The sequence below is a fragment of the Seriola aureovittata genome, chromosome 17 (genome assembly GCF_021018895.1).
Source record: "Seriola aureovittata isolate HTS-2021-v1 ecotype China chromosome 17, ASM2101889v1, whole genome shotgun sequence".
Taxonomy (NCBI): domain Eukaryota; kingdom Metazoa; phylum Chordata; class Actinopteri; order Carangiformes; family Carangidae; genus Seriola; species Seriola aureovittata.
The window spans coordinates 11,025,718-11,050,927 of NC_079380.1; the positions used below are offsets into that span (position 1 = coordinate 11,025,718).

General features: G+C 38.9%; 2 protein-coding genes across 2 annotated transcripts; one reads left to right on the forward strand and one right to left on the reverse strand.

Annotated features, from left to right (window-relative positions):
- Nucleotides 1–1,688: 1,688 nt before the first annotated feature.
- xab2 (XPA binding protein 2) lies at nucleotides 1,689–9,211 on the reverse strand. Its single transcript, XM_056402479.1, has 19 exons — nucleotides 9,061–9,211; nucleotides 8,538–8,686; nucleotides 8,156–8,279; nucleotides 7,844–8,041; nucleotides 6,925–7,059; nucleotides 6,644–6,808; nucleotides 6,355–6,499; nucleotides 6,099–6,250; nucleotides 5,843–5,962; nucleotides 5,607–5,738; nucleotides 4,891–5,022; nucleotides 4,605–4,718; nucleotides 4,335–4,497; nucleotides 4,027–4,217; nucleotides 3,746–3,868; nucleotides 3,458–3,629; nucleotides 3,101–3,227; nucleotides 2,886–2,995; nucleotides 1,689–2,754 (listed from the first exon to the last, which is right to left on the reverse strand). The coding sequence occupies exons 1-19, from the start codon at nucleotides 9,094–9,096 to the stop codon at nucleotides 2,693–2,695; spliced, it is 2,550 nt and encodes an 849-aa protein (XP_056258454.1). The 5' UTR covers nucleotides 9,097–9,211; the 3' UTR covers nucleotides 1,689–2,692.
- Nucleotides 9,212–12,246: 3,035 nt separating this feature from the next.
- Nucleotides 12,247–25,210, forward strand: LOC130185253 (myosin heavy chain, fast skeletal muscle). Its single transcript, XM_056401620.1, has 41 exons — nucleotides 12,247–12,339; nucleotides 12,551–12,606; nucleotides 12,718–12,940; nucleotides 13,105–13,248; nucleotides 13,429–13,585; nucleotides 13,737–13,764; nucleotides 13,850–13,961; nucleotides 14,054–14,146; nucleotides 14,228–14,291; nucleotides 14,421–14,519; nucleotides 14,606–14,709; nucleotides 14,793–14,931; nucleotides 15,031–15,149; nucleotides 15,243–15,392; nucleotides 15,476–15,646; nucleotides 15,745–16,051; nucleotides 16,223–16,293; nucleotides 16,381–16,468; nucleotides 16,555–16,672; nucleotides 16,790–16,913; nucleotides 16,998–17,134; nucleotides 17,272–17,527; nucleotides 19,392–19,634; nucleotides 19,728–19,904; nucleotides 19,981–20,126; nucleotides 20,239–20,329; nucleotides 20,424–20,813; nucleotides 21,253–21,379; nucleotides 21,458–21,576; nucleotides 21,787–21,983; nucleotides 22,082–22,265; nucleotides 22,360–22,525; nucleotides 22,627–22,751; nucleotides 23,033–23,341; nucleotides 23,422–23,625; nucleotides 23,714–23,839; nucleotides 23,951–24,121; nucleotides 24,252–24,356; nucleotides 24,440–24,535; nucleotides 24,637–24,768; nucleotides 25,091–25,210. Exons 3-41 carry the CDS (start codon nucleotides 12,737–12,739, stop codon nucleotides 25,106–25,108), a joined length of 5,811 nt encoding a protein of 1,936 aa, XP_056257595.1. The 5' UTR covers nucleotides 12,247–12,339; nucleotides 12,551–12,606; nucleotides 12,718–12,736; the 3' UTR covers nucleotides 25,109–25,210.

The following is a 25,210-nucleotide window of genomic DNA, read 5'->3' on the forward strand; positions in this document are numbered from 1 at the left end:
TCCCTGTGTTAACGCAGACCAGCAATAGAGGTGTGGTGTGACTTTTGCTACAGGTGCATCTGCTGGAGCACAGGTGAAGGCCTGGAGGGGCACCTTTTTGACTGGGATGGTCAGACAGCGAAAAGTGGCCTAATAGAAATATTCTAGCAACACAATTTCCAATGGCGGAATAAGTATTCAAATACTTCACTTAAGTTGCAATACCACAATGTAAACATACTCCAATATAGGCTTGAGTAAAGCCTTAGATTCAAAATGTGTGAAAGTATTATCAGCAAAATATACAAAAAATATCAAAAGAACTCGATATACAGAGTGGCCCCTATCAGAAGTGCTGAATTACTAATACTGGTATGTTAAAATGTAAGCTGCATTTTAATATAACTTGTTTAGCAGGAGCTAATTCATTCCATTTTATTAAGTGTTGGGTAGTTCATAGACCCTGCACACCGACGGTCCATTGCCACATATATTTTGTCTTATTTTTCCTTATTAGACCCTTTCTCAGGGTGTACATGCACAGACTGGGCTTGATTGACATCTCTCTCAAGCTCATGTTAATTTGAGTGAGTGACAATAACTATCATACTCTAGTACATGGAGCTTAGTGACCTCATGTAAATCCCAAGATAGCAGGTTTTTAATCAGCTACAATAACTGCAAACATTTATGTGGGGCCTTTAATCTGTAGTGATGAATTATATTTTTTGAATTGATTTTCTGTTTTGTGTGTAAAATCAAAATAACTAGCAACTGTATATGTTAGATAAATGTAGTGGCATGACAAGTACATTTACCTTTTTAAATGCATCAGCCTTGCTGTAGTGGGCAAAATCCCCTCAGGGTTGTACCCTCACAACTGAGATCTTGTAGATGAAAAACACTGATCACTGAAGCATCACATTATTGATTTATGCAATTATATTAGCTTTTATATACTAGAGTAAAAATTTCATAATCATATCAATTTCCAATTATTGAGTTACTGTCTGGTAAAGATCAGCAGTGACAACAAATACATGCAGATATGGTCAGTTTGTTTATATAGCTTATTGCCTTTTAAGCTGCCTGTAGTATAAAAAAGCTGCACTGGCAGGAGCAGAGTAAACATATTAAATCTATGCAGGAAAAAAAGGATTTTATATTTGGGAAAATAGTTGAGTTGTTTGCTTCCAATTTTTCAGATTCTAGACAGTTTCTTTCCAATTGTTTTTGAAGTATTATTTCCAGTAGCACCATCCACATTGGAAAACAGAAATCTCAAGAGTGACTCATCACATGATGTTGCTCAAAGTTCCAAGTTCCATGCGCCCCACTGCAGTAACTTTGTAAGAGGATTACCTCTCAACTATGTTAATCTAATAATGAAAGAAAAAATTTTCTTCCTAGTCAGTAGTTTTCAATCAATTTAACTCTTATGATGGGGTTGCAACAATTAAAAGCATAAAGATTTTTTCCATCAAACACTGAAGTAGTTCTACACCCTATAAATCCCTTAAGTAAATCTTCCAGCATACATGGGTTGCACATGTATTGTTGAATCATGAACTTTTGCAAGACTATATAGCCAATGTAACATCAACAATGTGAGACTTTGATGCTTAGCTCCTGTTTCAGGTAAATGTTCCTTTAAACGCTTGCCCTGTGTTTTCAAGGGCAGACTTTCCTCTGTGAGATAAATCACCATATTTAACATATGCAAGTCCACTTTTATTATGAATGTGTTTTCAAGACATTGTATATAAAGTTTCAGAGATTCAAAGAGACGAGCTTGACACAGCCAGAATTACAGGTGCATAATTCACAAACAATACAACACTTTGCAGTGTGGTAATAAGAAAACTTTCAATATTGTTGTTGTATACCAAAAGCTGTAATACTGTCTTGGGTCACAAGTAGACCCTCAAGAAGGCAGACTGAAAGTCCTTTCCAAAGCATTATTACCTATAGCCTCAAAAGTGACCAGTGAGACAAGTAAACTCCTGCAACTGTATTTATTGGTTTAGTTAACCATGAGTTCTTTTCAAAGTTTTGCACAACCTTCCTTATTGAATCAGTTGTAGAAACTGTTCCTTGAGTAATACATAATAAATGTACAACTAAAGCATGAATTTAATAATTGGATTGTGACATATGTATACAAGTTAAGAAACCTTTTCAGAAACAATGGGCTTTGCAAGACTAGTGATCCTCAAGCCAACAGTGTGAGGCTTGAATGCTCAGCTACACTTTCAAATGAATGCTCCCTGTTGAACAAACTGTGCTCCTCCCCCATGTTTTCTAGGGCAGAGCTTCCTGTCAGAGAGAGATCTATGCATTTATTAAGTGTACAAAAGAGTTTTCACTGTTAATTATTTTACAAAATGGAATTTGGAAACAAAGTCAGACTATAATAGACCAGTTAGTTATCATGTAACCACATAAAGTATTTCATTATAGAAAATAGCTCAATTGCACAATTAGCTTGAGCCTCATACTTGATAAAGACTGACACCATGTGGGCAAAACAAGCAGGTTCATATCTTTCTATACCAAACTATAGAAATCTACAAGGAAAACACTGCTATTCTCACTGTGTCACTCATCACATTCTATTAAAATAGAGTGTACACAACTGTACAGCTACACAAATTTTAAAAATGAAGCCTATTCAATGACGATGAATGATGATTTTCAGTGAGTAAGTTATATTTCAGTCATCTTTAAGGCCTCCAAAGACAGCTGTGGGGACACTCTTCTGCTCAAGCTGCACCTCTGTAAAAGGCCATGAAAGGAAGACAATTAGTACATGAATTGTCATGAGTAAAACATGTATGCCTGAATGTTTAAACAAGTACAAATTTTTTTCAGTTTTGCTGCTGAGGCCAGGCCTGTCTATCACTCACCCTCCGGTCCTTGGTCATCATCTTCATCCTCGTCATCATCATCAATGTCGATCTCATCAGGATTGGCTTGTTTGGAAAGCTCAGCCAACTCACTGCGAGAAGTGTCACTCCTGCATAAGCAGATGAGGAAAATATGACTTAAGTGATTCCTTTGGAGGATGTAGTCCATTTTAATAAAGATACTTCTCGATGAAGTGAAAAGATGAACAACAAACCTAACAAAGAGAATCTTCTCTTTGGGCTTGGGTTTGTCCTGTTCAGCTTCTGCAGCAAGCTGCTGTGCTTTCTGCTCCAACATCTTCATGTCATCAATTCCCATTTGGCCTGGAGCAAGATCTGACACTGAATACACAATCAAAACATGGTCACATGATAAAAAATGGATGGACAAACACAGAAACATTAGAAAAGATATTACTACATTAACTCTTGTGCTGTTCTGGTGTGTAACCTCAGGATTTTATCAATATAATTCAAACATTCCCCTAACATCCCATACGGTGCATTCATGGTACCAGCCTAGTGAAGAAAATTTTTGTCAGAGACTAACAAGCTAGTACAAGCTTACTCACCAGTGCCTGTGGCACTTGTTGTGGCCTTCAGCATCTGAGAGGACATAAAGTTGACCTGGGTGTTGTATGTGGCCTGGACACTGCGTTTGATCCTCAGCATTTCTCTAATGGTGTCCTCATTACCATGGCGGATCTCAAATTCTTTCCAGGTCTGCCAGAAATTAGCTGTCACCTGAAAGATCAAGTTCATAAATAAGTTAAGAGCAATTATGAAGTATTTACACATCACTGATGGATATGTGTTATTTTATTCAGATAAAGCTAATGGCTGGAGGTGGTTTAGCTCACCCTTGGGTCACAGATCTGGGAGCAGTAGGAGTAGATTGCTCTGGCCCGATCAATCTCACCCAGTTTACTCTCCATGTCAGCAAATCGCTGACACATATCCCTCGCATGCTCATCAGGAAGGACCTAGATAAATACAAAAAGTACATATCAGATTTGAATAAAACAACTGAACACAATGTATGTGTTATTCTTTATCAATTTTTCAGAAAAAAGGGTTATTAAAGAAGGCAGCATAGGGATTTTCATTTGATCACGGAGAGCACAAAACAATGCTACCATACCTCAATAGCTTTTTGGTAAATTGCTCTGGTATAGGTAACTCCATAAATTTCAGCTGCTCTCTTGATGTAGATATTGAACATGTGATGTCTCTCCTCAGTTTCTACTGCCTGTGTTGCTCTTTCATAGACAGCCATGGCGTGTCGTGCCAACCCATACTCCTCCTCCAATTTGGCATACAACAGGTAAATTGCTGAAAAGCAAGGCATTGCAGTACATTTGATTTAAGTGTATTTTATTTAAAAGAAAACAATAATAATAATGTTGAATATACAAGAGTTGTCAATGTCATTTTAATAAAGCTACTTACTCTTGGCAAACTTGGCGGGGCAGCCATCCAGCGCTTGTTCAAATAAATCTCTCGCTCTCTCCAGCTTTTTGCCCCCATATCGATCAATGAACTTGGTGAGGTAAGTGTTCCAGATGTCATACACATTGGGCCACCTGAAGAGAGCGATACCACGCTCATATGCCTAAAAAGGTGTTAACAAAGACATTAAAGAATTCATTAAAAGGGTTCTGGGACAGAATAGGCACTGAAAGTAAATGTGGGTTTAGTTAATTAGCGGCATGTTATTACTTTGAAGCTTTCTTCAAAGTAGTTGTGCTCTTCAAGGAACATGGCATAATTGATAATGATCTGTGGCGTTGCGATGCGGAGGTCAATAATGCGGTCATACACTGCTTTTGTAGACTGAGGAGAAAAAAAAAGGATGGAGAAAGAATTACATTAAACATCAACGAAGAGATAGCGATTCTCAGACCACTGATTAATAACTCAGAGTTTATCTGCCATATGCTTTAAACCTACTGCACTTTGTTGGCTCATATAATATACTGGAAACTTAGACGTGTAGTGAACATACCTGGAAGGTGCCAAGACTCTCCTCCAAGTCTGCCAGCATAGACCAGACCTTCAAAGACTTGTACACTCTGTTCTGAACTGGCTCAGATGCATCAAAGTACTCTGCTTTCTTGGATGGGATGGCAGTAGCTTTCTATAGTCAAATCATTGAAGAAAAGCATTTTTACAAAAATTGAGAGGATTCATATGTTTAAAAAGGTACAATCAGGCACATTTCACTCATTTCTCAAATTTCCCATAATTTATGTGCAGGGACATGGAATTGTTTATCATTATCATTCATTTCTTTGTTGAGATTACAAAATCTCTAAACAAGCAGAGCTGCCCCAAATATATTTTCTAGTAAATGCTTTAATCTCCTAGGGTCATAAACTACCCAGTGTGCACTATGCACTTGGGTTTTGTTTCACCGAAAAGCAAGTGAACATCTGTACAATGTCTGAAAGGTGGAGAGAGCTAAAGACAAAGCAACCATCATGCAAAACTTCTAGATTAAAGATTATTACAATATGTAGTAGTAGGCTTTATCTATAGTCAACTGTATCAGTACTAAGGTGTTCAGTTTGAAAACATGCTCCTAAAAACATTAGTTTTCTAATATTGTTGTAGTTTCTAGGTCCTGCCACTAGATGTTACCAAACATCGGTTATAAATGGTGCTACTATTTTACCTACTGCTCTCATAATAATGCCTGCAGATGTGATACAAATGTCTCACCCTCAGTATGCGCAGCGCCTGTTCATAGTTCTCGTGGCGAAGCTCCATCTCTCCATATTCACACCACACTGCAGCAAGGTCATCTACCTGCTTGTAGTTCACCTTGGTAGCCTTCTCAAATATTGTCCTGGCCTGAGTGAGTCAGTAAATATAAGACATATCAAGAATACAGAAACGCATCTGATCTGAAGTGCAAAAAGTTTGAGAATCCCTGTGGGAAGACCTCCATGACTTACATCATCCAGCTGCTCATTTTCCTCATAGAATTTTGCAAAGGAAACCCAGAGAGAGTGAGGCTTCCCTGTGGCCTTCATTGGATCCACAGTCTGTACTGCTTCAGTATAAGTGTTGATAATCTGTTGAGAACATGGTGAGCATGGATTCATTAGTAATGTACTACATAAAGGCAGTGTTACCTATTTGGTGTTTGTTACCACTATGAATTGTGTGTACCCCGTCTAAACTATATGTAGAAAAAGACTTAAAACTCACCTGCCGTGGATTGCCCTCATACAACTTTACCCGCTTGTGCCACTCATGGACATTATGAGGGTTCTGTCTCAGCAGTACACTGTTCAAGAGGAGGGGCCGCCGCGCTATCAGCTGCTCAAAGCGGGCCAGTCTGAGCTCCAGGTCTATGTCATCTGGGAGGAGAGGAACAAAGAGTACAGCATACATGAGAAATGAAGTGAAAGCAACAAGTGTACACATACAGAATGTATATTAATATTAATGAATCCAAACACACCATCTTCATCCTGCCCCATCTCAGCAGTGGTCTCCATCTTGGCAGCAATCATGCTCTCCTCAAACTGGGCATAACTGTCAAACACTTGTGTGAAATCCCTTACTGTTACCACTGTAAGGATGGCCTCCTCATACACATCGCGGGCCTGAGAAAGCAAAGACAAATAACTCAACTCAATCAAATTCATAAGTTTAATATAAAGCATAGCAGTATTTTGGATAAACAATTTTCAATATGTTAAGTGCTTTATGTTATGAATGAAAATGGAAGCTATTTAGAGGAAACACACTTTCTCAAAGTGGCCACTCCTGATGTAATAGTCAGCCAAAGAGCACCAAAGTTTTCCAAGTTGGTCTGTGAAGCGAGTGAGGCCTCCTCGGATGATGGCTCCCACATTCAGAGAGGTCACCTTATCAGGGTTCTGGGAGATCAGGTCGCACAGCTCATGCCACAGCTGTCCAATAAACAAAAAAGTAGAATACTGATCTATCAATTTTCCTCTTCAGCTTTAAAAACAAAAAAACAAACAAGGCACATTGGGAGGTGCTTGGGATGAGAATAAAATCTTACTTGATAGTTGGATTTGCCCTCTTTGGACACAAAGCTTTCATCATTGACAACAGCTGCTAGTCTCAAAGCTGCTTCATCCAAGCGGCCAACAGAACGTAAGTAGTCTATGTATTCCTCTGCATTCTCTGGAGAAAGCTACATGGTACAGAGCGCAAACAGCACATTTTAATGAAATTTTCATTCATGTAGAAATTTTTTTACTACAAATTTTAACTTCATGATTTAATGTTGGCTTTCCTTTCAAATAGCAATTTCACCCATAAACAATAATCCTAGTTTGATGAGTGAATATGATTATTAGGAAATGTATTAACTCTTAATCAACGTTAGGAGTTCTATATAGTATGATGTTGAAGCCTTTCAGTTTTTTTTGTTTTTTTTTAGCAAAACATCCTCCAGACTAAAACAGCAAATCCAGTAGCCTTTCACTTGGCTAAGAATCTTTAAACACTTACAGAAAATGTTTACAACATACATTGCAATATGAGTCATGATTTCAGTTGGAATGGTAATTTTTTCATTTTAATTTAATTTAAATTAAAAATGATGGGAATGTGATTTTTGTACCAAACAAGCATGTCCGGTTACATATGGAGAATATGATTTGCAGGCTGAAGCATCTCTCTAGCATTACAATGCTTATTTATGGTATGTTGTGACACATTTAACATTATCAAAAAAGTTGCAGTTCCTGCGATTTGGATATTGCACTTGCCCATATTGCGATTTCAATTAAATTTCAATTAATTGTGCAGCCCTAATTCAGACCAGTTGTTCCATAATATGACATCCTGCTGTATCACATCCATTTCCTTATGATGCCAGTGAAAGTGTGCAAATACACTTATCAGTAATCTTTGTGCGTGACATCCTAAATGACAACTGCTGAAAGGAACTGATTTGTGTACTATGTTCTCACCTTAAGGTACCTGCGATACACCCGGATAGCTGTCTCAGGCAGGGGCAGGTTACGAACAAAGCGGAGATACAGAGGCCAGATGCGTGGGTGCTGAGTGACAGGAAGAGCTCTGAGTGCACGGTCAAATGTTCGCCGACTTCTCGTGATCTTGCATTGAGACACAAGGAACTGGCAGTAATCTAGCCATATTCTAGGCATCTAGTTTAAGTAAAAACAGATAATTAGTTTCAATCACAACTTCCACAGACCATAGTATAATAGCATGTTTTTACTGTAAATATGTTCAGCATGGAGTTTTATAGGAAGTATTACCTTGTGCATGAATACCAGTGCCCTTTCATGGCAATTATTGACCTCCTCATAGGCTGTTTCAGTGATACATTTTCCTTTGACTTGTTTCCGTCTCTCTCTCAGATAACTGTACCACAGTTTATAGCTGTAAATAAAGGGACAATTGTTGTTAAAAAGAGTTAAACCATAAGCAAATAGTTTAGTGCAAGGTCTTAAAAATTATATGGCCATTTTGACACTACCACCTAAATACTTATCTACTTCTTTTAACAATGCACAACAATGTTAGTTACATTTTAAACAGTGACAATGTTTGACAAATTTCCAATTTTTATCACCGAATTACTCGTATTTAAGTAAAGTATAAATAAAACACTCTAAACACCCCCTGTTTGTTAGTTACCTGCCAGGCAACTCTTTAAGAGCCCGCTCATATATCATGTTCAGGGTGGATTTGGGTCCGTTCTGTTTGAATTCGATGTAACGCATCCAGCACTTGACTGAGTATGGGTTCCTGATGATCTCCTCTTCATAAGGCAGATCATCGTCCTCCTGACATAGCCGGAAATCACAGCACAAAACACGTCAAACACAACTCAAGCTCAGTAGTATTAACTTTTGAAAGAGTTAACACTGTGCCTGCTAAAGCTAACATTAGCGCGATAGCGTAACTTTACTGCAACGTTAACAATGTTCATTCTAAATTAAATTAACCATTGACAGATTAACTATAATTTTTGTGAGTTCAGATTTTAACTACTTTAACAATTTAGAAGCCAAGCTTGTCTAACTACAAAATTCTTCCTAGTTTATTAATCACAACAACTTCGGCAGTTAAACACACAGACAGTAAAATTAGCTAGCTAACACTTCACAGTTCCGGTCAAACAATGATAGGTAGCAGTATACTGTATGGTATGACTTACAAACACAACATCAGTTTTTCCGTTTAAGGATGGCATTTCTTCCTAGAGAGTGAATGGTACAGTAGAATGGCCTTTGCAGATAATAAGTAATGCTAACTTTAGCTAACACTAGGTTGCTGACTTTTCAAAGCGTGTAATCCTCGGTGGTAGTTTCCGGCTTCGTCACAGACTACGCCAGCACGTAACAATGGACAAAAACTACAAACGTCAAAATGTTTGTAGTCCGGAAGTAATGCTCAGTTAGTAAGCCCTGACAGACAATGTTTTTTAATACTCTAAAATGTTATGCCCATAAAATGGATCTCGGATCAAATATCTAACGTGTGCTTTATGTGACATTTACAAAGGCTCTCTTTTAAATTATGTTGTGTCACCTTACCACAGGTAATATTAACTTTTCATTCATGGAGAGTAAGTTGGCTGTACGTACCTGCTGGCAGAAATCATTTTACAACAGGCCATATATATATATATATATATATATATATATATATATATATATTATATATATATATATATATATATATAGACATATACACATATATAAATGTGAAACATACAGTAATACAAATACTGCAAATGCATTCATTTATATGTTTACAATGTAATAATAACTGTCTTTGGAACATGTAGAAGAGAAATTTCTGGTATTGTACTGTATATCATACACCATAATGACTGATACTGGAATGACTGTAGTTTTAACTGTTAGAGAAAGTGATAACCTGGAGTGTGAGCAGAATTCCGCAATTGAAATCTTCTACTACTAATCACAAATGAGTTACATATTTGTCTTTAACTCATGGTAAGCTCTGCTGATGACTGCTTCTTTTACTGCACAAGAGAAATGCTTGTTCAGCTGAAATGTGCACAGTGCAAATCTAAGCAGCAAGTTATTACGGCTCAAATGACAGCCACTGTATCTGAGCCATAATAACACTACATGATCTTGAAAGAACTACAAAATGCAACATAATTGCCACTGTAAAAACAATAATCTTGGCTATTATTTTCCCAATGCCCTTATGAACACACAGAAGAATGCAAAATGTTTTAATTATTGAAGTGCTGTTTTTTTTCTAATAAATGAATCTCACTATATTCATATATTTCAACATAGTGCCCCTGTCCCCCACGTTTCACCCCTGCAAGGGTGAAATGTTTGTCTATATTATTAGGATACATGAGATGTAATTATTATTATTGTTTAAATATAAATGAATAAGCCAACTGTGAACAGTTCAAGTGTGCTGCAGCAAGTCTTGCAAATCACAGATAATTGTATCTATTTGAGTAAAAGGGATGCGAATATGTAAAATAAATACTATGGTAAATTTCTAAAAGGTTTGGTAAGTTTACAGTTTATAGTTACAAGGTTGAATATTAAGTTATAAAAATGAAATTAAAACTATTGTGTAATTCAATGTTAATAGATGCAAAAGACACTTGGACAATTGTTATTTTCACAGTTATGTAGGCAATTTTATTATGGAGCCAATGCCCGCAATGTCTGAAAACCAGAGTTGCATAGTTTTTCAAGGACACTGAGTTTCCATAACACCAACAACATCCTTAGAATCAAATGTGGCACCAGGATAAAGAGCTTTGATATCCAAGTAGGACTTAATATAGGTCTTATCTCAGCCTGGTTGGCAAACATCTTTCTTGTCCTTTTAAGGCAAGGTGTCATACCACTTGAACTTCATGGAAAAGGCCTTACATTCAATTTTATTAGAGGAATATGAGATGTGCCAATGGCCTGCAACTGTATACCAGCACCACTTGGGTGCTTCTCCAAAATTAAGTTCCAAACCTGGCTATGAGCATGTTTCATTGCAAGGGTAAGTACAGACAACATCTCATTATAAAACGATGAAATCCCTCTCAAGTTAGTCAGAATCTAAATTTATATGAGTAAATTATTTATTGGAGCAAATTAGTGGTTCAAAAACCAGGGTGTCTATTGCACAGCAACTATTTTGGGACATACTTTATTACCATCACTCCTACATTTTGTAAGCAGAAAGAAAGTTAAATCCAATGCTTCTCTATGAAACTCACTGCATGATAATAATGTCACATGGCATTCTCTTCAAAATTAATGTATCATGTGTGAGGGATATAAAGTAGCAAAGATAAGTGTTATTTTACAGATATTGGCGATACTCATAAAATCTCCATGATACTCAGTTTTAATGTATTTCAAAGATCTGAAATGTGGACATGCTGACACTGACACTCAATACCAATGACATTTAAGTGTATCTTACTAAGAGCAAACAGTTTATGCATTAAAAAAGGGATGTGAAGGCACAACTCCAATAATAGATTATTTAAATCTTTATTTGTAAAATGAATTATGTTTTGATCTTATTGTGTACCATACATAAAATATGAGAGAATAAAATGTACAGTATCTAATGATATAATACAATTTGAACCTTTTCTATTAGCTTAGTTTCTACCTTTTAATTTTCAGTCTTATTAAAATTGTACTAAAATTCTTATCTTGGCTTACTGGAGTGATTTAACATTTTTCAGTTGTCTTGTTTTAATATTGTTTCAAAAATTAAGCAATGTTATATCTTACACACAAAAAAAGCCTACTAAACCTGCAATGTCACAAGATGGGTCTTAAGATGACAGGGATGTTTGACCAAATTGAGAGGCAGGCTGCTGCTGACCAGGCAGTTCCAGCGTCTATATAAGAAGTAGCTTCAGACTCCTCTGAGAACTGAAAGGCATCCCACACAGGTTAGTGCTTTGTGTGTCTTTACACTTCTCAAATTCTATTTTACTTAATATTTCATAAATGTTGCATGACTCTTTGTTATCTAACTGACTCTGTTTGTTATGTTTTTCATGTCAAGTAATCTTTAAGAGATAATATTTTTAATCAAAGATATTATTTACAAATATTTATTTATACTTATAAACAAATTTGGCAACTACTCTTAAGAGTTCAACTACTCTTAACCTAGAAAAGCTTTGCAATGAATCTGTAATTTGATGTTCTTTGAAATATAAAAACACTTTGGATTCACTGATGAGGCTATGAAAATGGTCTTGATGGTGGTATAGGTACTCACATAACAGAGTTAATTGTAAAGGCTTATTGAGCCATAAAAGCTTCCACAAATATGTTAAAATTTAAGTAGTGTAACTGCTAGGCAGTGTAAAATGTTTTAATTTTGTGTCCTATTCAATGACCATCTCAATATCTCTTGAAAAGCATCCTTGGGCAACAACACAACTGTGCCACTCAGTTCACATACGGAGGTAAGACATTTCTGCAATAGAACAATCTCCATAATATTAAAATACGAACACTACTAAAATAATTCAACACAATTATAGACTCTTTTGAACTTCCACCTTCTCAGTCTCATCTAAATGTTCTTAAATTGATTGAATTTCCACAACTAAATTTAAATGCCAACTTTAAAACCAACTAAACTTTATGTGTTCATGTTTAATTATCTTTTCATAGCATCTTGAGACTCCTCCAGAGACTACACCGCTCATTCTTTTTTGAAACGAGCTGAGGTATAAGCTGTCACCATAAAAAAACGCATGAAATCTCCAATATCAGATGGAAAATACACCACAGAGATTTCATGTTGATATGTTAACTATCGTGGACTCTCATTTTTTCAGTCTCGACTAAAGTGCCACCATGAGCACAGACGCAGAAATGGAGCAATATGGCCCGGCGGCCATCTACCTCCGGAAGCCAGAGAGAGAGAGGATTGAGGCACAAAACACTCCTTTTGATGCCAAAACAGCCTTCTTTGTGGTTGATGCTGATGAGATGTACCTCAAGGGTAAACTTACGAAGAAAGACGGTGGCAAAGCCACAGTTGACACAGTTACAGGAAAGGTAGGTGAATAATTACACAATTTGAAATACTATATTAAAATGCATTTTTGTCCACCTGTTTCATTCACAGACTTTAACTGTAAAAGTTGATGTCATTGAATTGATAAAACTTTGTATGAAATATCTTTGTAAAAGAAAATGTATGAACTCTATTTCCTATTCAGACAGTCACTGTAAAAGAGGACGACATTCATCCCATGAATCCTCCAAAGTTTGACAAAATTGAGGACATGGCCATGATGACCCACCTCAATGAGCCTTGCGTGTTGTATAACCTCAAAGATCGTTATGCATCATGGATGATCTACGTAAGTGTGTAACTTAACATTTAGATCAGTGAATGGATACAGATCAACAATAAACAACCTTTTTCTAGTCGTGGTTTGTTTTCTCCACATTACTACTCAAAATGAAGTTTAAACTGAAATGGTGTAAATGTTGAATATAGATGCAATGAATTTCAGAGTGCACTCTCCTCTCTTTTCCAGACATACTCTGGCCTGTTCTGTGTCGTCGTGAACCCATACAAGTGGCTTCCTGTGTATGATGCTATTGTTGTGAATGCATACAGAGGCAAGAAGAGGATTGAGGCTCCACCCCACATCTTCTCCATCTCTGACAATGCCTATCAGGCCATGCTCACTGGTAAGATATTTTATTTAAGGAGGACACATGACACACTAAATGAGACACAGCAGATATGACATGAAATATGTCTCTATTACAACCATATATATTTATTTGATTTGATGTTGTTAATGTATCTAATATTATCTAATGTATTTGTTCATTTCAGACCGTGAGAACCAGTCTATCCTCATCACGTGAGTAATAAATTAAATTAACAGAATAATATTACAGATTACAGATATGAAAAAAAAAACTCAAGATATCCCTCCCTTCTCCTAGAGGAGAATCTGGTGCAGGAAAGACTGTCAACACCAAGCGTGTCATCCAGTACTTTGCAACAATTGCAATGACTGGAGGTAAGAAAGCAGATGCAGCACCTGGAAAGATGCAGGTAAAATGGTCTTTACAGAAAAAATAGTCAGAGATTTATCTGTTTATGCATGGTAAACAATCTACAAGATATATTCTAATATCTTTTTGTAGGGTTCCCTGGAAGATCAAATCATTGCAGCCAACCCTCTGCTGGAGGCTTATGGTAATGCCAAGACTATCAGGAATGACAACTCCTCTCGTTTTGTGAGTAAAAATAAGCTAATTAACATTAGTTTTTTGAGCTGCATATCAAGTATCATACTAACCAAAATCTGATATATTTAGGGTAAATTCATCAGAATTCATTTTGGAACCAGTGGCAAACTGTCCTCAGCAGATATTGAAACTTGTAAGTCCATGTCTACTTTGTTTGAACTTGCACTTTGGTATGATGCCAGTTTGGAAACGGTTTCATTGATATTTGTTGGATGACGTTATACATGGAATATATTGTCTGCCTTTGATTTGTTAAACGTAGATCTGCTGGAGAAGTCACGTGTCACCTTCCAGTTGTCTGCTGAAAGGAGCTACCATATCTTCTATCAGCTGATGACAGGCCACAAGCCTGAGCTTCTGGGTATGTTAAAAGATGTCTTAAAATTGTAAAAACACTACAAACAGTATCAAAAGAAAACCTCATGAATTTTGTGTTCGCCCTTCTAGAGGCTCTTCTGATCAGCACCAACCCCTATGACTATCATATGATCAGTCAGGGTGAAATCACGGTCAAAAGCATTGATGATGTGGAGGAGTTCATTGCAACAGATGTAAGATGACAAATTAGTTAAATAAAGAGTATAATGAGGGAAATGTTGCAATTACTGATAACTTTACTTCATTTCCACTGCAGACTGCCATTGACATCTTAGGTTTCACTGCTGAGGAGAAATTGGGCATCTACAAGCTCACTGGTGCTGTGATGCATCATGGCAACATGAAATTCAAGCAGAAGCAGCGTGAGGAGCAGGCTGAACCTGATGGCAATGAGGGTAATAATCGAAATAATACCACACTCATGTAAGTTTTCCAATCTGAAAATACTATTCAAGTCCATGTGTACTTAGCACTCTTGTCCACCTTTCCTTTAGAGGCTGATAAAATCGCTTACCTCTTGGGCCTGAACTCAGCTGATATGCTGAAAGCCCTGTGCTACCCAAGAGTCAAGGTCGGAAATGAGATGGTGACCAAAGGTCAGACCGTTCCACAGGTACAAAAAAGGAGTAAATGTGAAACATCTACAAATATCAAAGAGTGGTTAGAAATCCAAGCAGGGTTTTCAAAATGTTGCCATTGTTTTTAGGTCAACAATTCCGTTAGCGCTCTGTGCAAGTCTATCTATGAGAAAATGTTCTTGTGGATGGTCATCCGTATCAATGAGATGCTGGACACAAAGCAGCCAAGACAGTACTTCATTGGGGTGTTGGATATTGCTGGATTTGAGATCTTTGATGTGAGTGATCAGAAAAACATCTAAGCAGTATTACATATGAAAACGATAAAACAAAGCATTTGAATATATTTCTGTAATTACAGTTCAACAGCTTGGAGCAACTCTGCATCAACTTCACCAATGAGAAACTGCAACAGTTTTTCAACCACCACATGTTTGTCTTGGAGCAAGAGGAGTACAAGAAAGAAGGCATTGAATGGGAGTTCATTGACTTTGGTATGGACTTGGCTGCCTGCATTGAGCTTATCGAGAAGGTAAGTGGCCACTCAGTTAAACATGATTCTTTTTTTTCATCTGTAAATTGTTGCTTCCACAGTTTAATTTTTTAACATGAAATGTAAATTCTTCTCAGCCAATGGGCATTTTCTCCATCCTTGAAGAGGAGTGCATGTTCCCAAAGGCCTCTGACACAACTTTCAAGAACAAGCTGCATGATCAGCATCTTGGCAAAACCAAGGCCTTTGAGAAGCCAAAACCTGCAAAGGGCAAGGCTGAGGCTCACTTCTCCCTGGTGCACTATGCTGGTACAGTGGACTACAATATCAGTGGCTGGCTGGACAAGAACAAGGACCCGCTGAACGACTCAGTTGTTCAGCTCTACCAGAAGTCTTCAAACAAACTGCTTGCTCTTCTGTATGCTGCTCATGCTGGCGCTGATGGTGAGACTCTCATCAGTCAAAACTGTTAATCAGTTAATTTTTGTTACTTGGTTAGAGCATGCAGTTTTCATGTAAATCTGGACATATAAAACAAAGGCAATTATTCAGTGGCATTGATGAAACTTTTTTGGTAAAACAGAGTGACTAATACATTGCTTTTGCTGATTGAAGCTGGTGGTGGTGGAAAGAAGGCTGGTAAGAAGAAGGGTGGCTCCTTCCAGACTGTGTCTGCTCTTTTCAGAGTATGTATTGTTTCATCATTGGATAACAATTAAAACTCACATCTTGAAATAATGTTTGACCTATTATCTTATAATTGTGATCCACAGGAGAACTTGGGCAAGCTGATGACCAACTTGAGGAGCACTCATCCTCACTTTGTGCGTTGCCTGATTCCCAATGAAACCAAGACCCCAGGTAAGAAGCCCAGAGACCTGCTTTTTGCATTTTATGTTACACTGTGTTACAAAGAAATATTTTAAAATTTATTCATTTACTCTCAGGTCTTATGGAGAACTTCTTGGTCATCCACCAACTGAGGTGTAACGGTGTGCTGGAAGGCATCAGAATCTGCAGAAAGGGCTTCCCCAGCAGAATCCTCTATGGTGACTTCAAGCAGAGGTGTCTACAGTTTTCATTATATGAAAGTCAGGCTCATTTCAGATGAGGCTTTGTGATGGTTAACACAAGGAAGATATGAAAGGAAAATACAAGTAACAATATCATTTTGTCTTGTAGATACAAAGTATTGAATGCCAGTGTCATCCCTGAGGGACAGTTCATTGACAACAAGAAAGCTTCAGAGAAGCTGCTGGGATCCATTGATGTGGACCACACTCAGTATAAGTTTGGCCACACAAAGGTTAATTCTCACAACTTCATCACTAGTGTACTCCAGTATGTATGTTTGCTTCATTTATTTAATTATTTCAATGAAACAACATAGGTGTTCTTCAAAGCTGGTCTGCTGGGTACCCTGGAGGAGATGAGAGATGACAAACTGGCTATATTGGTAACCATGACTCAGGCTCTCTGCAGAGGATACCTCATGAGGAAGGAGTTTGTTAAGATGATGGAGAGGAGGTAAGATTTTCATGTAATACTAGACTGTACTGTCCAATTGAATAGATACTGTATTTTTCTTCAATATTTATCCTCAGCATTTCAATGAAATCACATAGCAGTAGAAATGACAAAATATCTGTAAATATGTTTTCCAGGGAATCCATCTTCAGCATCCAGTACAATATCCGTTCATTCATGAATGTGAAAAATTGGCCATGGATGAACCTGTACTTCAAAATCAAGCCTCTTTTGAAGAGTGCTGAGACTGAGAAGGAGCTCCAACAGATGAAGGAGAATTATGAGAAGATGCAATCAGACCTGGCTACTGCCCTGGCCAAGAAGAAGGAACTGGAGGAGAAGATGGTTTCCCTGCTGCAGGAGAAGAATGACCTGCAACTGCAAGTAGCATCTGTGAGTAGAGAACAGAATTTAAGGTAAACACAAGAAACTTGTGCTACAGAAAATGGACCAGACTCAGTGAATAGCTCCCTAAGCTTAACATGTCCTATGATAACTATTAATTTAGCCATACAGACTAATGAACAGTGATAACTAACATGTCTTTGGGGTCATCAGGTGGGAACCTCCTTTCACCAGTGTTTCGTCTAGTTGGTCCCACGACACCTCCAGGAGGCTAGACAGTGATCACTGGCGTCCCAGAGTCACTCCCCTAATGCCAGATATCACTGCTCCTCACACCACGACTATTTTCTTTATCTTGCCTATGCTACCACAAACAACACCATCATCAACTCTGACAAAACACACTAGCAGATTCAGCAAACAAACTCCCCTAAACAGTTGGAGAAAGTGGCGGCCATTTTGAATGAGGGAGGTAGAGTCAAGGAGAGATGCCTTTTTGAGCTAAACTCTCCCCCGCCGGATTAGGCTGTGCTCTACCTCCCCCTACTCCCCCACTCTCCAAGACAATGAGGGAGGTAGAGCCAGGGAGAGGTGCCTTTTTGAGCTAAACTCTCCCCCGCCGGATTCGGCTGTGCTCTACCCCCCCACTCTCCAACACCACACCATGCAACTCACCTAAAACAAACAAACTCACTTAAACAGCCAAAGACACACTACACACCAATTCAAACAATACAAGCAAACAATACAGGCCACCTCACCTGGACTAACCACATGGTCTCAAAGAGGCTCACACAGGCCACACCCCCCACTTAAAAACACTTCCTCTTCCTGGATTTCTTCCTTGCTTCTCCTAAGAGTCTGTCTATCCTAAGTGCTCCCCCTGCTGGGCCCCCAGCTACCATTATTTCTTCTCATCCAAATCCACTGACTGGATCTTGCTGCCTCATCTGACATGTCCTTTACTATTTTCCTCACACTCTGTCCACTTGCTCCTAACTCCCTTACCAAAGAGACAACAGACCTTGCTACAAATCCTCTACATCCTACTTCCACTGTACAAATCCTAACTTTCCATCCTCGCTGCTCTGCTTCTGCCCCTAACTCTGCATACCTGAGCTTTTTCCTTTCATATGCTTCTTCAACTAAGGCCTCCCACGGAACAGTCAGCTCTATGAAATATACTTTCATTCTACTCCTACACCACAAGACTATGTCAGGCTTTAGTTTTGTACTGGCTATTTCCTGGGGAACAACAAGCTTTCCTCCTAAATCTACCTGCATTTCCCAATCACAAGCACCCTCTAAGCTGCCTTGCCTCCTTGTTGTCTTACCAACTTTCTCTCCCTCTTGAACAAACTTGATTGCAACTGTCTTTATTTTAGGCCCTCCTAAATTTGCCTGCCTCCGTAACTCTTCAATTCCTGCAGCTAAGCTTTTTAAAACCTGGTTATGTCGCCACGTATACCTGCCTTGCGACAGACTAACCTTACAGCCTGACAAAATATGCTTTAAAGTTGTGGTACCTGAACACAATGAACATAGTGGGTCTCCATTTACCCCGAGTTTTAGGTTCTGGGGAGTTGGCAATACATCATAAGTTGCCCCTATCAAAAATCTAATACTACTTTCCTCCATACAACATAGCTCTTTCCAGCTAAGCTTTTTCTTGTCTACACCTTCCAAATTCACCCACTGTCCCTGCTTAGCCTTGGCCACTGCCTTTGCACCCCTTAATATTTCCTCATGTCTACGAACCTGCTCCACAACTAGCTTTCTCTTCTCCTTGGGACCCGAAATATAAGTGACATCGGGTCAATTGAAAAAAAAACTATACAGTTGGATCCTTTTCAGTCAGATGTTCTGTGTGTGTCTAAATACTAAAAATACCACGTATATGCTCAAAATATAGGAAGGTGAGAACCTATCAGATGCTGAGGAAAGGTGTGAAGGGCTCATTAAAAGCAAAATCCAGCTCGAGGCCAAACTCAAAGAGACAACTGAGAGACTGGAGGATGAAGAGGAAATCAATGCTGAGCTGACTGCCAAGAAGAGGAAGCTGGAGGATGAATGCTCTGAGCTGAAGAAGGACATTGATGACTTGGAGCTAACCTTGGCTAAAGTGGAGAAGGAGAAACATGCCACTGAAAACAAGGTTCGGTTCATTTAAGTTGAAACCAAAATATATGTACATTCATTTTTTAGATATATGGTTGACATTCAAATGAGCCTTTCATACAATTTTCAGGTGAAAAACCTCACAGAGGAGATGGCATCTCAAGATGAGTCTATTGCCAAGTTAACCAAGGAGAAGAAAGCACTCCAAGAGGCCCACCAGCAAACACTGGATGATCTCCAGGCAGAGGAAGACAAAGTCAACACTCTGACCAAGGCCAAGACAAAGCTGGAACAGCAAGTGGACGATGTTAGTAAACAATTGCTTTGACCCTCTTTCGTGATTTTTTATTGTTCAGTTATAATTGACAAGTGTTATGTCCTAGCTTGAGGGATCACTGGAGCAAGAGAAGAAGCTCCGCATGGACCTTGAGAGAGCCAAGAGGAAGCTTGAGGGAGATCTGAAACTGGCCCAGGAATCCATCATGGATCTGGAGAATGAGAAGCAGCAATCTGATGAGAAAATCAAGAAGTAGGTTTTTCTTTGTTTTAGCTTACCAATTCTCTTTTCAGCATCTCACACATTACACTACAACAACAGTATAAACTATGACAGTGAAAGCTTTCTTGGTCTCCACAACTAGGAAAGACTTTGAGATAAGCCAGCTCCTCAGCAAGATTGAGGATGAACAGTCCCTGGGTGCTCAGCTTCAGAAGAAGATCAAGGAACTCCAGGTAACATTATTTTACATAAATTGTAAACTCAGTGAAACAAAAACAAAATGCTCTAGTCAACAAGCATTCCTGATGTTACTACCATCAAATGTAGGCTCGCATTGAGGAGCTGGAGGAAGAGATTGAAGCTGAGAGGGCTGCTCGGGCTAAGGTTGAGAAGCAGAGGGCTGACCTCTCCAGGGAGCTGGAGGAGATCAGTGAGAGGCTTGAGGAAGCTGGTGGAGCAACTGCCGCTCAGATTGAGATGAACAAGAAACGTGAGGCTGAGTTCCAGAAGCTGCGTCGAGACCTTGAAGAGTCAACCCTGCAGCATGAATCTACCGCATCAGCTCTTCGCAAGAAGCAGGCTGATAGTGTTGCAGAGCTGGGAGAGCAGATTGACAACCTCCAGCGTGTCAAGCAGAAGCTGGAGAAGGAGAAGAGCGAGTACAAGATGGAGATTGATGACCTCACCAGCAACATGGAGGCTGTTGCCAAAGCAAAGGTGAGTGGTTTGCCTTTTATCACGCTTGGAAATATGAACTGTAATTATAAAGCATTGTAGTAGCTTTAAGTCTGGGAGAAATGGAAAGCTTTCATGTTGTTGTAAGGCAACTTAGAGAAAATGTGCAGAACTCTTGGGGAGTGGCTTATTTTTAGGTAAAGGTTTTACCTTTCTACCCTTAGGTTTAAAGCTAATAACATTAAACTGTTTTAGATGATTATGGTAGTTATGTAAGGATAGTACCATGTAGAACTATACACCAAAGTATCTATTGAAAAGCAATATATGTTTATGTTTTCAAAATATAATCATCAGTCCATTCATTAGCTATACTGCTTATCCTTTTGAGGGTTGCAGGCGGCTGGAGCCAATCCCAGCTGACACTGGGCGACAAAAAAAAAAACATGTTTTTTAAATATAGCACATACATTTTTTACAGGGCAACTTGGAGAAAATGTGCAGAACACTTGAGGACCAGCTGAGTGAGCTCAAAGCCAAAAATGATGAGAATGTTCGCCAGTTGAATGACATTAATGCACATAAGGCAAGACTGCAGACAGAGAATGGTGAGTCACCTTTGATAAAAACTTGGCTGTTGGTGGGTTAATCAGTTTTTATAAATTCATTTATATAATGTCCTACAGGTGAGTTTTCTCGCCAGCTTGAGGAGAAGGAAGCTCTTGTTTCCCAGCTGACCAGGGGCAAGCAGGCCTTCACTCAGCAGATTGAGGAGCTCAAGAGACACATTGAGGAGGAAGTGAAGGTATTACAATAATCACTCTCTCCTTAATGTTGAATAACATTAATAAAATAATGATTAAACAAGCATCTTGTGGAAGATACCAAGTAAAGTTTTGCTGGTCTCCCAAGCAACTAAATAACTAAATTGACATGTTTCAACTTGATGAAGTACTTATTGACACAATATTTTTCACTTCATTGGTAAGTTAAAATGCTATGTCATGTTCAACAGGCCAAGAATGCCCTGGCCCATGGTGTTCAGTCAGCCCGCCATGACTGCGATCTGCTCAGAGAGCAGTTTGAGGAGGAGCAGGAGGCCAAGGCTGAGCTTCAGCGAGGAATGTCCAAGGCCAACAGCGAGGTGGCTCAGTGGAGAACCAAATATGAGACTGATGCTATCCAGCGCACTGAGGAACTGGAGGAGGCTAAGTATGTAACTACCTATTCATTGTTTTAATTCGTTTTCCTTAAATTGTTTTGTTCAAATTAACAATAGAAATTAACAAATTAATTATTCTTCATTACAGGAAAAAGCTTGCCCAGCGCCTGCAGGATGCTGAGGAATCCATTGAGGCTGTCAACTCTAAGTGTGCGTCTTTGGAGAAGACCAAGCAGAGGCTGCAGGGTGAGGTGGAGGACCTCATGATTGATGTGGAGAGAGCAAATAGTCTGGCTGCCAACCTTGACAAGAAGCAGAGGAACTTTGATAAGGTAAATATTTCAACTGGAAATCAAAACCAATTTTATCTGAAGAACACATACCTGAAGTAGTAACCAATCATTTAATTAACCTATACAAATCTAGGTCCTTGCAGAATGGAAACAGAAGTATGAGGAGGGCCAGGCAGAACTGGAAGGAGCCCAGAAGGAGGCTCGCTCTCTCAGCACTGAACTGTTCAAGATGAAGAACTCTTATGAGGAGGCTCTGGATCACCTGGAGACCATCAAGAGAGAGAACAAGAACCTGCAGCGTAAGTTAACTTTTATACTTACTGTAAGTGAAAATAATATTGATTATAAACCTGCTCCTATGAGTGTAATGTGTTTTGTTTTGTACTGTTTTTCTGTGTAGAGGAGATCTCAGACCTGACTGAACAAATTGGTGAGACTGGAAAGAGCATCCATGAGCTGGAGAAAGCCAAGAAGACTGTGGAGACTGAGAAGACTGAAATTCAGTCAGCGCTGGAGGAAGCTGAGGTACAACAACATCAGGAGTTGACAGGGAGTTAAAAAACACCAATCAGCAGTCACTCAACTCTGAAAAATTTCAAATGAAACTGATAAAGTTGTTCAAAGTAGCATCTTTTCCTCCCACTTACAAAGTTAGTTTTTTTGCACATTGATATGCCACTACAAATGACATCCTTGCTTTTACTGAAAACACTTGTTTGAATTTTGTATTTTGCTTCACATATGTCAATATATTTAAATGAAGCTAGTATAAGATATTAGTTTTTAAATGTTATTATTACTCCAAGGGCACACTGGAACATGAGGAGGCCAAGATTCTCCGTATTCAGCTTGAGCTCAACCAGGTCAAGGGTGAGGTTGACAGGAAGCTGGCAGAGAAGGATGAGGAGATGGAGCAGATAAAAAGGAACAGCCAGAGGGTGATGGACTCTATGCAGAGCACTCTTGATGCTGAGGTCAGGAGCAGAAATGATGCCCTGAGAGTCAAGAAGAAGATGGAGGGAGACCTGAATGAGATGGAGATTCAGCTGAGCCATTCCAACAGGCAGGCTGCTGAAGCACAGAAACAACTGAGGAATGTCCAGGGACAGCTCAAGGTGAGTTTTGTTTTATTGCTAAATGAAAAAAATGTTGAAGAGGAAAGAAATTCAACCAATTTTTTTCTTGTCCTTATCAGGATGCCCTACTGCACCTTGATGATGCTGTCAGAGGACAGGAAGACATGAAGGAGCAGGTTGTCATGGTGGAGCGCAGAAATGGCCTGATGATTGCTGAGATTGAGGAGCTGAGAGCCGCTCTGGAGCAGACAGAGAGAGGACGCAAAGTGGCTGAGCAGGAGCTGGTTGATGCTAGTGAGCGTGTCGGACTGCTTCACTCTCAGGTTTGTATCCATTCATTCAGAATAAACTAGTGTTCTTGAAAATATGCTATATGAATTATATTAAACATGACTTGTCTTAAACATTCAGAATACCAGTCTTCTGAACACCAAGAAGAAGATGGAGTCTGACCTTGTGCAAGTTCAGGGTGAAGTGGATGATGCCATTCAGGAAGCAAGAAATGCTGAGGAGAAGGCCAAAAAGGCCATCACTGATGTGAGTTTACATCTCAAGAAATGCTTAATGTGGTCTTCATTTATGTGTTCAACAAGTGCTGAGAAGGATTTTTTAGATGAAAGTATAATTACAGACCATTTATCATTTCAGGCTGCCATGATGGCTGAGGAGCTGAAGAAGGAGCAGGACACCAGTGCTCACCTGGAGAGGATGAAGAAGAACCTGGAGGTCACAGTCAAGGACCTGCAGCATCGTCTGGATGAGGCTGAGAACCTCGCCATGAAGGGTGGCAAGAAGCAGCTCCAGAAACTGGAGTCCAGGGTATGAACTGTATATAAAACCTTACAATAGATAATTTTTTGAGGTACATCAAACGTTCACAGTGTGGAATAAATTCTACTTTAATCTTTTGTAAATAATAGTTTTGTATTATTTATCATTACTTTAAAAGGTGCGTGAGCTGGAATCTGAAGTTGAAGCCGAGCAAAGACGTGGAGCTGATGCTGTTAAAGGCGTCCGCAAGTATGAGAGAAGAGTGAAGGAGCTGACATACCAGGTAATTCCCACCAAAAGACTACCTGTGCTTCTTTTCAGTTCTCTTTTCTTTATCACTCACTGTGTAATCCTTTATCTGTATAGACTGAGGAGGACAAGAAGAATATGCACAGACTCCAGGATCTGGTGGACAAGCTGCAGCTCAAAGTCAAGTCTTACAAGAGACAGGCTGAGGAGGCTGTAAGTCATTTACATAATGTGACAGTTGATAGTTGATTTTATAATTTTATCACTATCAACTGTCTTGTAACTAAGTCAGTGTAACCCCAAATCTTTCACAGGAGGAGCAGGCCAACAGTCACTTGTCCAGATTTAGGAAGGTTCAGCATGAACTGGAGGAAGCCCAGGAGCGCGCTGACATTGCTGAGTCCCAGGTCAACAAATTGAGAGTCAAGAGCCGTGATGCTGGAAAGGTAAGTCACATGAAATTACTATTTGGCACCTTCGTCTAAGAGGTTCATTAAGTCAAATATTAAGATAAATGAAAGACAACTTAGTTGTAGATTGTTTGGGTGTTCACAGTAAAAATTGTGTTGACATAAGAGGTCAGTAAAATGATTTAATGCTGTGCATTTCCATTGAAGATAGTGTAAATCAAAAAAAAAAGTCTAATATATTAATAAGTGTTTCATATTTGAGTTTCCACATAAAAATAGAAAATAACTTAGTAGGTAATTTAATTCCTAAATTTGAATATTTGCAAACGCTAATTGATTTTCCCCTCCTTTTTTTTAGTCTGAGTCTGCTGAGTAAGAGTCACCATCCAGTTGATGCCTTTCAACAGAGTTCATAAAATATGAACCGATGGTTGGGGCCTCTTTAACTTTTCAATAAAGATGCTGATTGTCATCACTA

Excerpts from the sequence above, each read along its gene's own strand:
- LOC130185253 (XM_056401620.1), top strand. The coding sequence starts at position 12,737 with ATGAGCACAGACGCAGAAATGGAGCAATATGGCCCGGCGGCCATCTAC. Across the intron at positions 16,052-16,222 it reads TGCTCATGCTGGCGCTGATG|CTGGTGGTGGTGGAAAGAAG; the intron begins GTGAGACTCTCA and ends TGCTGATTGAAG. Across the intron at positions 24,357-24,439 it reads TGAAGGAGCTGACATACCAG|ACTGAGGAGGACAAGAAGAA; the intron begins GTAATTCCCACC and ends TTATCTGTATAG.
- xab2 (XM_056402479.1), bottom strand. The coding sequence starts at position 9,096 with ATGCCATCCTTAAACGGAAAAACTGATGTTGTGTTT. Across the intron at positions 6,809-6,924 it reads AGGGCAAATCCAACTATCAA|CTGTGGCATGAGCTGTGCGA; the intron begins GTAAGATTTTAT and ends TTTATTGGACAG. Across the intron at positions 3,869-4,026 it reads TTTACCAAAAAGCTATTGAG|GTCCTTCCTGATGAGCATGC; the intron begins GTATGGTAGCAT and ends GTATTTATCTAG.